This window comes from Oryctolagus cuniculus, chromosome 15 (assembly GCF_964237555.1).
Source record: "Oryctolagus cuniculus chromosome 15, mOryCun1.1, whole genome shotgun sequence".
NCBI lineage: Eukaryota > Metazoa > Chordata > Mammalia > Lagomorpha > Leporidae > Oryctolagus > Oryctolagus cuniculus.
This window is the reverse complement of record NC_091446.1, coordinates 40780686-40794162: the sequence shown is the minus strand read 5'-3', so window position 1 is coordinate 40794162 and position 13477 is coordinate 40780686. Positions and strand designations below refer to the sequence as shown.

The window sequence follows — 13477 nt, the reverse complement described above, 5'->3', positions numbered from 1 at the left end:
AACCTATATTTTGATTTCTTTCTGCTGACTTACACTATTATAAAGTTTATTATTTCTTTCTAGATAGTTAATATCTGGGGGAAATACTTTGAAACAATGTAAATCTGTTTCTCATCAAGCTCTAACTAACTTTGGCATACATCTTTATATGTTGTCTGCTACAATTATCACTGTGGTGTTCACCTAATGTTGATTTTGTTCTTTCCATTATGTTTATTATTTGGAATTTAAGGAAGACATATACTTTCTTTCCATTTATATAATAAGTTTCTTAACTATAAGATGTCATGGATATTTATTTTTAAGGGTTACATCCAATATGATCATTATTTTGCTGCTCAAATTGCTCCACCTTTGGCCATTAGGAGCTCCTTTAGGTTGACCCTTATATACCTTTGGCAAGTTCTACTTAAAAAAAAAAATTCCTTACTTTCTGGCACAAGATGTTCCATCCACATTTTGTATTTTCCCTTTCCCTGTCCAGCCTCCCAATCATTCCTCCATGGCATTCTAGTTCCTTTCACTGAATGATCGTTAGAAATCAAAGCTGGATACTTATTATTACTAGGGTGTCACTGCTTCTCACCTCTCTCATTGGGATATATATACCTGTATATTAACTAATGCATGTATGCACATCTGTATTTCTGTGTTTATCTGCATATACATCTCATACATGGAAATATGAGTTCATACGAAGCAGTGCATTCTAATCCAGGGCCACAGGGTTGGTTTCGGCTGAAGATAGAAATGTCCAAATGTTTGGTTTATGTCAAAGTGCCCTCCCTATCACTAAAACTTTTTAAATTGTGACTAACACACACACTTGTGTAAGTGTGTGTCAAGGAAAACGGGTCCTGTTCATGTCAGAGCAACATAAAAATTAATGCAGAATAAGAATGTAAGATTGTGAGATCATCTATGAACTAAAGTGACTCAGCAGAAGCAGGAAGTCTGAAACAAAGATATATAGGAAAAATGTAAGGTCCTCCTAAGGGACAGATGGCATAAGTTCTGCCATTGCTACTTTCTGCACCAATGGCAGACACTAACAAATAATTACTACCGATTGAGTCAGCACACGGCTCAAATTCTCAAACTTGTGCTTTAGGCAGCTACTACCAATCAACTGGGATTTGCATTGTAGACACTTACTATCCTGAGGTAAAGAAATAAACAGCTTATGTAAAGTATATCACTTGGGAGAGAAAGATTATCCATCTTTAGAATTTTATAAAAATTATACAGAAAGTCTTTTTTTATTTTTATTTTTTTTTATGGGCAGAGCCAGACACAACCGTGTGGTCCTCCACGGGGCTGGGGGCTGCAGGGAGGGGGCCCACGTCTGCTTCTCTGCCCCACTTCCTCCTCACCTGCTCCACTCAGGCCTGCCCCCCTCTGCAGCACCTGCGGCCATTGGCAGCACCTGCAGGAACTCCCCTCCCTCACACCCTACAAAAAGTCTTAACAAAACATGGTAACTGAGGCCCAAAATTCCTTTGCATAAGGCCAGTTCCAAGCATTTGGTTCCTGATGCAAAGTTTAGTATCACCTGGTGGTCAATTTTTCACTTTGGCTTAAATATCAATGGGAGACTGAATCATGTGCCTGGCTGAGATTTTTCAGGGCAGCACAGTGACTCCAGGCATCTTCCTGTTAGGCAGCATCTGTTTCAGTAACTGATCCTATAAGTTTGGATAACACTGGGGACATACAGTAGCCATTCTCCATATCCCTACTTACAAAGATGGAGTTTCTGCCATTTTACTCCCCACTGGGATTCTATTTCCCATCCATGTCATGCTTCTCCTGCGCAACTTTAGATCACCTCAAAGAACAGTACTGAGTGGAGAATGGGAACCAATTACCAGTCAGGTAATATATGAGTTCACAGTATGGTGAGGGCTGACTACACTTTATAAGAGCAACTAGCAGAGAGCTAATGGGAAATAACAGACACAAAGAAGGTGGCAGAATGGTGAGGACAATAGAAAAGTCAGGCTGGCTTGGCAGAGAGGCTGCAGAGTAATGTTCACACTTGGACCTGGCAGGAGTAGTTCCCAAAAGGAGACAGGAAAAAGGAAAGTTGAATGTAGTATAGAAAATCTGGCTTTGTCACATATAGTTAAGTTAATCTGGTCAAGAAACCTGATCCCAAAGTGTGTGTTTTCTTTAAGCATGTTATTATATGCCAGCTACTGAGATGGTGAGGACAGGGTAGAGAACATAGATGCATGGACATGGTTTCTACCCTCATAGGTTTTTCTTTTTTTTTTTTTTTTTTTTTTTTTTTTTTTTTTTTTTTTGACAGGCAGAGTGGACAGTGAGAGAGAGAGACAGAGAGAAAGGTCTTCCTTTTGCTGTTGGTTCACCCTCCAATGGCCGCCGCGGCCGGCGTGCTGCGGCCGGCGCACCACGCTGATCCGATGGCAGGAGCCAGGTACTTATCCTGGTCTCCCATGGGGTGCAGGGCCCAAGCACTTGGGCCATCCTCCACTGCACTCCCTGGCCACAGCAGAGAACTGGCCTGGAAGAGGGGCAACTTGGACAGAATCCGGCTCCCCGACCAGGACTAGAACCCGGTGTGCCGGCGCCACAGGTGGAGGATTAGCCGCGGTGCCTCATAGGTCTTAATAGCATGTTTGTTAGTTCATTTATTTATTTTATTTGAAAGGCAGAGTTACATAGAGAAGAAGAGAGACACAGAGAGAGAGAGAGATGTCTTCCATCTGCTGGTTCACACCCCAGATGAATGCAACAGCTGGGGTGGGCCAGGTCGAAGCCAGGAGCCCAAAGCTTCTTTTGGGTCTCCCATGTGGGTTCAGGGGCCCAAGTATTTAGGCCATCTTCTGCTGCTTTCCCAGGTGCATTAGCAGAGAGCTGGATAGGCAGAGGAGCACCTGGGACATGGACCAGTGCCCATATGGAATGCTGGTGTTGCAGGCACAGGTGGAGGCTTAACCTGCTATGCCACAACGCTTGTGAAAACGCTCTTTGAAATTTGGAAAAAAACAGTAATTCTCTGGAATATATATATATATATGTGTGTGTGTATATGTGTGTGTATATATATATATATATTCATATATATACTGTATAGTTGGAGATACTCCAAATGGGTATGGGGCTATACCCTCTGATGATACACATTAATATTTCTACAAAGAAATGTATAACCATTCACATTCAGTAGAATAAAGAACATAAATAATATTATAATTTATGTACATAAATAAGTAATGGTAAATAAAATTTGTAGGTAAATAAATTTATTGGTAAATGAAATAACAGGATATAGACTTTATATACTTTAAGCTTTTTTTTTTGTTGCTTGTAATAAAGGAAAAATCTCTAAGGAAATTTTAAAGTAAAATTTTAAGCTTATACTGATGAAAACACATAAACGTGTCATAAATGTTCATCAGTTCTGGCTGCCTGAGAATCTTGAAGAAGTTAATCAATAAAAATCATTGTCCATGAAACCAAGCTGGAGCTGGACATAATATGATGAGCCAGAAAGAGAATTCTCAACTGATGAAGTGGCATTATCAAGAGAGCCTTTTAAAAGACTTTACCCAGTGTCACCTATCTCTTTAACACAGGTTTCTGTCTAAGCAGTTTCTTTTTAATTGAGTAAATTGCCATGATCTCCTGCTTACTGATAAATGCACATTGTTCAAGGCCAGCAATTAATTGGTCACATATTTTTACCATATGGTCTATGGAGATTTTTTGATCTGTGCTCATAATGTCATCATCACTACTAGTGTCTTCATACTCATCTATATTCAACCCCAACTCAGCAATTTCTCCATCACTCAAGGGATGCTCAATGGGTGCATCATTATCGATGTTCAACATTTCTTCAATGTCGGCTTCTTCTAACTTATTTACACTTTCGGCTGATAAACTTTTGGCATAAGTTAGGAGTTTAGAAATCATGGTCTTTTCATTAGAGTCTATAAATCCTTCAAAATCTTCATCAGCAAGGTAATTTTCAAACATCATTGTAGCCCAAAGTCTGTGCCAAGCATTTTTTAATGTTGACTTATCAATATCATTCCAAGCATTAGCAACTGCATAGATGGCATCCTTAAGACTAAATTCTTTAAGGAAGTCCTGGATTTTCAGACCTCTGTTAACTGAAGCAAGCATGCTGTTTAAAAAAAAGTGTTTATACTTGCTCTTCATGGAACGTAGAATTCCTTGGTCACAAGGCTGTATTATAGATGTCACATTTTGTGGAAGGTAAATGCCGAAAACATTACTTTTCACAAGAAGTTCAGGAGGGGGATGTGCAGAAGAGTGGTCTAGGAAGAGTAAAATCTTGCAGTTGTCTTCCAGTCCAGCTTGCTTGCAATGAGCTCGTGCTGCTGGCACAAAGTGCTTATTGAACCAATCAGCAAAGATCTCCCTTGTTACTGATGCCTTCTTGTTTGCATAATAATGAACAGGTAAATTGCATACACCTTTTAAACACTTTGGATATAGACTTTTCCCGATCACTGCCAATTTTATCTTGTGTGTGCCAGCAGCATTGGCACACCCAAGAACAGTTAATCTTTGCTTGGCATCCTTGTAATCTGTTGGGACTCTTTCGTCAGCCATTGCTAAGGTTTTCCTAGGAACATAGCACCAGTACAGAGCTGTTTCATCAGCATTGTAAATCTGCTCCGGGCTAAAGTTTTCATCAGATATTATTTTAGCAAATTCATCAATGTAATTTTCAGTAGGCTCATGATCAGCAGAAGCTTTTTCACCACAAATTTTAAGGTACTTGATACCATGACGCTTCTTGAATTTCTGTAGCCAGCCTTCTGAATACTCACACTCGCTTTCAATGTTCAGTTCTTCATGATATAGTCTAGCTTGTTTCATGACCAACAAACCAGTCAGTGGCATATCTTTACTTCTTTGTTGTCGGATCCACTCAATCAACACGCGGTCAAGATCTTCATTTTTCGCCCTGTGCAATGTTTTCCTATTTTTCATTAGTTCTTGGTTATCACTGTCACTGTAAAATTTCAGCAACTTGTCTTTCTGTTTCTTTAAGTCATATATGGTGGTGGTGCCCACACCATATTCTTCAGTAAGGTGCCTCACAGACACACCACCATCAAGCTTCTGCAATAATTCCACTTTCTGAGCTATTGATAACGACAGATGCTTCCTTTTCTTCTTCTCACTGTTATCCATAGGAATAGCTTTAACTCTTTTGGACATTTTCCAATGCAGTTAATCCTCAAGTCATCAAATGTCACGAAATAACAGAGGCAGGTGTGACTGATGCAAAGGTTGACAAAACAGAGACTTCATGTTTGTCCATGATAGATTTCATTGCCAGATAGTCCTGATGTCAGACTTCGAAAAATACTTTTGGGATTCAGAGTGGTTTCTGTTTTTGTCTCATTTTGCAACTGCAGAATAAAGACTGTGGACCTGTATTAAAAATATCATTTTAATGAAGATAAGACTGAGGCTCAATTAGAACTCTGTTCAAGGTTATGCAGCTACTACTCATCTCTTCTGCTAATTTTCAGTCTCCCAAAATTTGTTTACTTTATTGGGCAGAATTTTTTTTGAGCGAGTATTGTCTGCCAAGATGATTTCAGAAGCAATATTTTTAGCAAAGAAATCTGTTCTTCTTGGCTGTTTGACTGACACAGTCAGTAGGTGAGTCCCATGTAGAATAACATAGAGATACTTTGGTAAGAAAAGGTTAAAGATTAAATTTATATCCATTGAATACAGATTTTTTAAAACAATTCATCTATTTGGCATTTATCTATCTGGTTATATATTTCTCCACAATGAGCAGACAGGAAAAATGAAAAAGAGATCCTTTTATGTATGTTCCAAACACTCCCATGAATATTTCCTAAATACCCACTCATTTTTTGCTTGTTTATTTTTTTTAAAATTTATTTTTATTTTATATGCAAGGAAGTGAGAGAGAGAGAGAGAGAGAGAGAGATTTTTCATTCACTTGTTCACTCTTTAGATGCCCACCAAAGCTGGGACTGGGCCAGGCCAAAGCCAGGAACCCGGAACTCAAACTAGGTTTTTCATGTGGGTGGCAGGGACTCAGGTACCTGCATCATCATTTGCTGTGTCCCAGGATGCACATTAGCAAGAAGCTGGAATTGGAGGTGGAGATGGAACTCAAAGCCAGGAACTCTGATATGGGATGTGAGTACCAAGTAGTGCCCTAACTGCTGCACCAGATGCCTGCTCCTATTCCACTGACAGGTTCCCCAAATGCCCACAAGGTGGGCTGGGGCTGAAGCTAGTGGCAGGGAACTTAATTCTGTTTCCCACATTGGTGTCAGGAAGTCAATTACTTCCTTGCAGTGTCTGCTTTAACAGGACGCTAGAATTAGAAGTTGGAGCTGAGTATTGAACCTAGACACTCCGATACGGGATGCAAGTGTCTCAAATGCTAGGCTAAATATTTGCCCATTTTTTAAAAACTGTTTCACAAATTGTACATCCCAACTGTGACTCAGAATCAGTTATCAACTTCATTTGTGACATTCTAATAAAGTATTTCCTTAAACTCAAAACCTAGAAAAAATTCATTAGAATTTTTAACTTAAAACTTGTGGTAAGGGCCTTATTTCATGCACTATTTTATGAGGTCCTATTGGAAGCCCAACTTTTCTTCATCATTCTCATCATCCTCATATTGTTCAGATTTTCATCAAATGTTTAACAGGACTTATAAAAGTCAGAAGATTGTTAATTAAATCCCAAGTTTCTATTTTCCCATTAGATACAAAAGCAGTCCTATTAGATGGGAGGCTTACAAATGAGTAAAGCACCAATCCTCTAACCAGAAGACTTAAAAATCTAGTAAATAAATGTAAGAAATGTGTAAAATCCAATGAGGATTCTCACCTTTAGGGTAGGAAAATATCATATTTGGTGAGGTAGATAAACTCATTTTACACGGGTTTCTCCTATTAGGTTATAATGATAACTATAATTTATCAGGTAACTTTCTGTGTGCCAGTGTGCCACACTGAGAAGCTAGTATTTAAGAAGCATCATGGCCGGTGCCACGGCTCACTAGGCTAATCCTCCACCTTGTGGCACTGGCACACCGGGTTCTAGTCCCGGTCGGGGCGCCGGATTCTGTCCCGGTTGCCCTCTTCCAGGCCAGCTCTCTGCTATGGCCCGGGAGTGCAGTGGAGGATGGCCCAAGTGCTTGGGCCCTGCACCCGCATGGGAGACCAGGAGAAGCACCTGGCTCCTGGCTTTGGATCAGCGTGATGCGCCAGCCGTAGCATGCTGGCCGCGGCGGCCATTGGAGGGTGAACCAACAGCAAAAGGAAGACCTTTCTCTCTGTCTCTCTCTCTCACTGTCCACTCTGCCTGTCCAAAAAAAAAAAAGCATCAGACTCAGAAAGAGTTGACCTGCCCTTGGCTAGTGTCAAAAACTTCTAAGTGATAGAGTTTCTATGCCTCCTGTCTATTTGACTACAGAATCCTACTTATTTCCTCTCCTTACTTTAACATACTCTTTCCTTTGCTCCGAGCAAACGTTTTTCTTTCCTACCTCTCCCTTTACTATGGTCCTTTCTTCTACTTTATGAAAGAAAATATGCCAGGGCATAGGAATGAGTGAAAAATAGAACATGTGGACTTGTGTTTTTATAGTAGCTATAAAATTATAATGGTTAATATGTGTGTATATATACGTGTGTGTGTATTTGTGTATTTAATTTGAGAGAAAGAGATCACAATCGAGTGTCCCTACCCACTGGTTCACTCCCCAAATGCCTTTGATGCTGGCTGGGCTGAGCTGGCAGCAAGGAACTCAATTCAGGTCCCCCGCACAGATAGTAGAAACCCAGTAACCTGAGCTATCACCACCACCTACCTACCAGGGTCTGCTTTGGCAAGAAGCTGGAGTCAGGAGCTAGAGGTGAGAATCCAAACCAGGTATTCTGGTGTGGAATGTGGGCATCTTAACTGCTAGGCCAAATATCTGCCCTATTAAGTATATAGCTTTAGGCCAGTGCCACGGCTCACTAGGCTAATCCTCCGCCTTGCGGTGCCGGCACACCGGGTTCTAGTCCCAGTCGGGGCGCCGGATTCTGTCCCGGTTGCCCCTCTTCCAGGCCAGCTCTCTGCTGTGGCCAGGGAGTGCAGTGGAGGATGGCCCAAGTGCTTGGGCCCTGCACTCCATGGGAGACCAGGAGAAGCACCTGGCTCCTGGCTTTGGATCAGCGCGGTGCGCCGGCCGCGGCTGCCATTGGAGGGTGAACCAACGGCAAGGGAAGACCTTTCTCTCTTTCTCTCTCTCACTGTCCACTCTGCCTGTCAAAAAAAAAAAAAAAAGTATATAGCTTTATCTTTTTTTATTTAAAAGGTAGCGTGACAGTGAGAGATTTCTTCCTCCCATTGATTCACTCTCCAAATAGCGGCAACAGCTGGGCTTGTTGCCAGTACACTGCTGGGAGCCTGGAACTCAGGTAGGGTCTCCCACATATGTGGAAGGGACCACGATAATTTAAGTCATCATCTACTGCCTTCCAGGGTCAACATTAGCAAGGAGCTGGATTGGAAGCAGAAGAGACGGGACTTGAGGCAGGCACTCCAGTATGGGATATCGCCATCCAAAGTGGTGATTTATTTTTTCTTTATTTTTTTTTATATTTATTTGACAGGTAGAGTTATAGAAAATGAGAGGGGGAGAGAGAGAGAGAGAGAGAGAGAGAGAGAGAGAGGTCTTCCTTCCGTTGGTTCACTCCCCAAATGGCTGCCACGGGCAGCGCGCTGCGCCGATCCGAAGCTAGGAGCCAAGTGCTTCCTCCTGGTCTCCCATACAGGTGCAGGGACCCAAGCACTTGGGCCATCCTCCACTGCCCTCCTGGGCCACAGCAGAGAGCTGGACTGGAAGAGGAGCAGCCGGGACTAGAACCCGGCGCCGCAGGCAGAGGATTAACCAAGTGAGCCACAGTGCCGGCCCCCCAAAGTGGTGATTTAACTACTCTTTCAAACACCTGACCAGTATATTTTTATCTTTTATTAAACACACCAAGTTTGGTTATGATAGCCAGTGTAATTAATGACTTCATCTCTAATTTTTAAGCATACATTTTATTATACTAAAAATTCAATGTCAAAGTTCAAATCGTACATGTTTGTTTATTTTCTAAAGAGTATCATACCTGGAGCCAGTGTTGTGGTAGAGTAGGTTGTCTCCATTTGTGATTCTAGTTTGGCCCTGCCTATGGTGGCCATTTGGGGAGAGAACCAACAAATGGAAGATCTCTCTGTCATTCTCCCTTTCAAATATATGAATAAATAAATCAGTCTTATAAAAAAAAGAGAGGAATATTGTTCAGGGGTGGGTGTTGTGACATAGTGGATTCAACTGCCGCTTTTGATGCCAGCATTTCATATCAGAGTGCTGGTTAGCATCCAGGATGCTCTGCTTCTTATTGGGCTTGCTTGTAAAGCATCTGGGAGGCAGCAGATGATGGCTCAAGTATTTGAGTCCCCATCAGCCGTGTGGGAGATCTGGATGGAGTTCCTGGCTCCTGGATTCAGCCTGGCTACTGCAGCCATCTGAGGAGTGAACCAGTGGATGGTTCTCTCTCTCTCCCCCTCTCTCTGTTGTTCTGCCCTTGAAATAATAAATAAATAGAGTAAAGCTTTAAAAAGAAAAAAGAAATACACTGCTCAAGATGGATTCTATAATTTACTGCAATGTTTTTGATAATTCTTATTCAAAACAAAGATTTCTTTGAACTGAAAAATAACACTGGATTTTTTCTAACAGAAAAAAAAAAAAAAAAAAATTCAGGCTGGCGCCGCAGCTCAATAGGCTAATCCTCCACCTGTGGCGCCAGCACACCGGGTTCTAGTCCCGGTCGGGGAGCCGGATTCTGTCCCGGTTGCCCCTCTTCCAGGCCAGCTCTCTGCTGTGGCCCAGGAGTGCAGTGGAGGATGGCCCAAGTGCTTGGGCCCTGCACCCCATGGGAGACCAGGAGAAGCACCTGGCTCCTGGCTTTGGATCAGCGTGGTGGTGTGCTGGCCACAGAGCGCCGGCCGCGGCGGCCATTGGAAGGTGAACCAACGGCAAAAGGAAGACCTTTCTCTCTGTCTCTCTTTCTCACTGTCCACTCTGCCTGTCAAAAAAAAAAAAAAAAAAAAAAAAAAGAAGAAAGAAAGAAAGAAAAATTCAGTTTCACTTACTAGTTTGACAATGAGGATTAGCTTTGTTAATTAAGTTACATGGCAACATTTCCCCATTTTCAATAGTAAAACCCATAATGATTTATTCAAGATTTATTTATTTGAAAGGCAGAGTGATAGAAAGAGATCTTCTATTTGCTGATCCACTCCCCAAATAGGTGCAATAGCCACATCTGGGCTGGTGAAAGTCAGGAACCAGGAACTCCTTCCTAGTGTCCCATGTGGGTGTCAGGAGCTGAAGTACTTTGGCCATAATACACTGCTTTCTCAGGTGCACTAGCAGGAAGCTGGAACAGAAGTGGAGTGGCTGGGACTCAAACTGGAAATCTGATATGGGATGCTGGCATTCCAAGCGACTGTGTAACAATGTCAGCCCCAGTAAGTAAAACTTTAAGGCTGTGACATAAATATATTTTATGTATTGGTTTAAATCACATGTTTCTAGGTGAAAAATAAAAGGAGTAAATAATAGTCACTTGATAATCCTCAATAAATAATTTTTGATGTGGATTCAAAGACTATGTAAGTCAGATGGCTTCTAATTCATAGCTTTCAATAAAATTACGAAGAGGATCTAAATGAATCGTTAGTTACTAAATCTTTAAAACTAATTGTGGATAACCAAATCACTCAGGTTTTTTGATGTCTATTTTTTTAAAGCAAGATTTGCTTGTTGGGGCCAGTGCTGTGGCGTAGTGGGTAAGGCCGCTGCCTGCAATGCCAGCATCCCATATGTGCACCGGTTCGAGTCCTGGCTGCTCCACTTCTGATCCAGCTTTCTGCTATGGCCTGGAAAAGCAGTGAAAGATGGCCCAAGTCCTTGGGCCCCTGCACCCTCATGGGAGACCCAGAAGAAGTTCCTGGCTTCTGGCTCCTGGCTTTGGATTGGCTCAGCTCCAGTCACTGCGGCCAATTGGGGAGTGAACCTGTGGATGGCGAAGACCTCTCTCTCTCTGCCTCTCCTCTCTCTGTGTAACTGTGACTTTCAAATAAATAAATCTGTTTAAAAAATTTGTTTGTTTACTTATTTGAAAGACAGCATTGACAGAGAGAGACAGGGAGAATCAGAGAGGGACCTTCCATCTGCTTGTTCACTCCTCAAATGGCTGCAAGGGCCAAGGCTGGGCTGGGCAAGGCCAAAGCGAGGCGACTGGAACTTCATCCAGGTCTACTGCATGGGTGGCAGAGGCTCAAGTACTTGGGTCATCCTTTGCTGCTTTCCCAGGTGCATTAGCAGGGAGCTGGATCAGAAGTAGAATAAGTGGGACTTGAACCAGCACTCAGATATAGGATGCCATCCTTAAAAGCAGTGGTTTAACCTGGTGTGCCATGATGTTAGTTCTAGTATCTAATTTTTTTTAAAGGTTTATATTTTTATTTATTTGAAAGGCAGAATTATAGAGAGGCAGAGGCAGAGGCAGGGTGAGAGAGGGAGAGGGAGAGGGGGAGAGGGGGAGAGGGGGAGAGGGAGAGAGGGAGAGAGGGAGAGAGGGAGAGAGGGAGAGAGGGAGAGAGGGAGAGAGAGGGAGAGAGAGAGAGACAGAGAGGTTTTCCATCTGCTGTTTCACTCCCCAAATGGCCACAATGGCCAGAGCTGAGCCGATCCGAAGCCAGGAGCCGGAAGCCAGGATTCTCCTCTGGGTCTCCCGCATGGGTGCAGGAGACAAAGGATTTGGGCCATCTTTTACTGCTTTCCCAGGCAAAGAGCTGGATTGGAAGAGGAGCAGCCAGGGCTCAAACCAGCACCCATATGGAATGCTGGCACTGCAGGTGGCAGCTTCACCCACTTTTCCACAGAGCTGGCCCCTCAGTATCTAATTTTTAGGAACTTGAAAGAATAGATGATAGTGGTACAAATGAATTGTTTCTATTCCCATTTATTTTTGTATAAGGCAATAGAAAATATATAACTGCCTCATTCTTTTTTTTTTTTAAGATTTATTTTATTTATTTGAAAGACAAAGTTACAAAGAGAGGTAGAGAAAGAGAGAGAGGTCTTCCATCCACTGGTTCACTCTCCAGATGGCCGCAATGGCCGGAGCTGCGCCAATCCAAAGCCAGGAGCAAGGAGCTTCTTCTGGGTCTCCCACGAGGGTCCAGGGGCCCAAGGACTTGGGTCATCTTCTACTGCTATCTCAGGCCACAGCAGAGAGCTGGATCAGAAGTGGAGCAGCTGGGATTCAAACCAGTGCCCATATGGGATGCTGGCGCTTCAGGCCAGGGCTTTAACCCACTGTGCCACAGCACCAGCCCCAACTGCCTCATTCTAATCATAACGTTCTTTCACAAGTACACAAACCAATGGAAAAATAAATCTCTACCAATTTCAATAAAATTCTGAAAATTTCTACTTTGCTTTATAATAATTGCAAAATTATTTTATCTATTTGTTACTTCTATTACTTATGTAATAATTGTAATGATAACCAAAGAAAAACTACTTTTAAACTTAATATTAAAATCTGTATTTTTATTTGAAATACATTTGATAAAGTGATCAATTAAAGCTGATTAAGCATGAACACACTGGGGCAAAAAATTTATATGAGGTTAAAATTCTGAGGAAAATGGAATGAAAAAGAACTTAGGAAGTAAAAAACAAATAATGCTAATTTCTGATTGCTAATAGGATCTTGTAAAAAGTAAGATCATAGTATAATAATTATTTATACCTTAATATTTACACTAATAGTATCCATTTTTAAAAATGTGGGGATGTTCTATATGTTCACAGTCTGCCTCTGCCTCTTCTACTTACTAGTGAGTGCTTGTGCAAGTCACTCAAGTTGTCAGGGTCTTGGTTTCCCCACCTGGGAATGATAAAGTTGACCCAGACCATTTCCAAGCTTGCTTATACAAACCTAGTACTTTATATCTCTAGGACATAAGACTCCTAAATATGCCCTTAGGTGACTGAACACAATGAGTATCTACAACTGAATTTCTTTTCTTTTTACTTTTTTCTTATTTTTCCTCTTCCCTTCCCTCCTATCCTTCCTTTTTCCCAATATCAGGAGGGCCAAGTTTGCACACAGCAAGTGTTGTATTTTTTTATATATGTAATCAAATTGGTCTAATTAGTTCACAATTAACTATAGTAATTCAATGGCTTTCCTTAACCAAAAGTAATCACTGACATAATTATTTTCCTTAGTAACTGAAATCTGAAAATACAATAAATATAATATGTTTAAAAAAAAAAAAGATCATATTGTCATGATCTTACTTCTTTCCTCCGAGGAAGCTAGAATCCTGAAGTAGCTCATCAGAA

General features: G+C 41.7%; 1 protein-coding gene across 2 annotated transcripts in view; it reads right to left on the bottom strand.

Annotated features, from left to right (window-relative positions):
• Positions 1-3252: 3252 nt before the first annotated feature.
• LOC100344091 (jerky protein) overlaps positions 3253-13477 on the bottom strand; it is a 28384-nt gene continuing 18159 nt past the window's right edge. For both annotated transcript variants that reach the window (XM_070057634.1, XM_002718379.5), the window contains one exon: positions 3253-5439. In XM_070057634.1, the coding sequence (XP_069913735.1) occupies positions 3586-5223 (1638 nt within the window). In that variant the 5' untranslated portion in view covers positions 5224-5439 and the 3' untranslated portion in view covers positions 3253-3585. The remainder of the gene's footprint in view (positions 5440-13477) is intronic.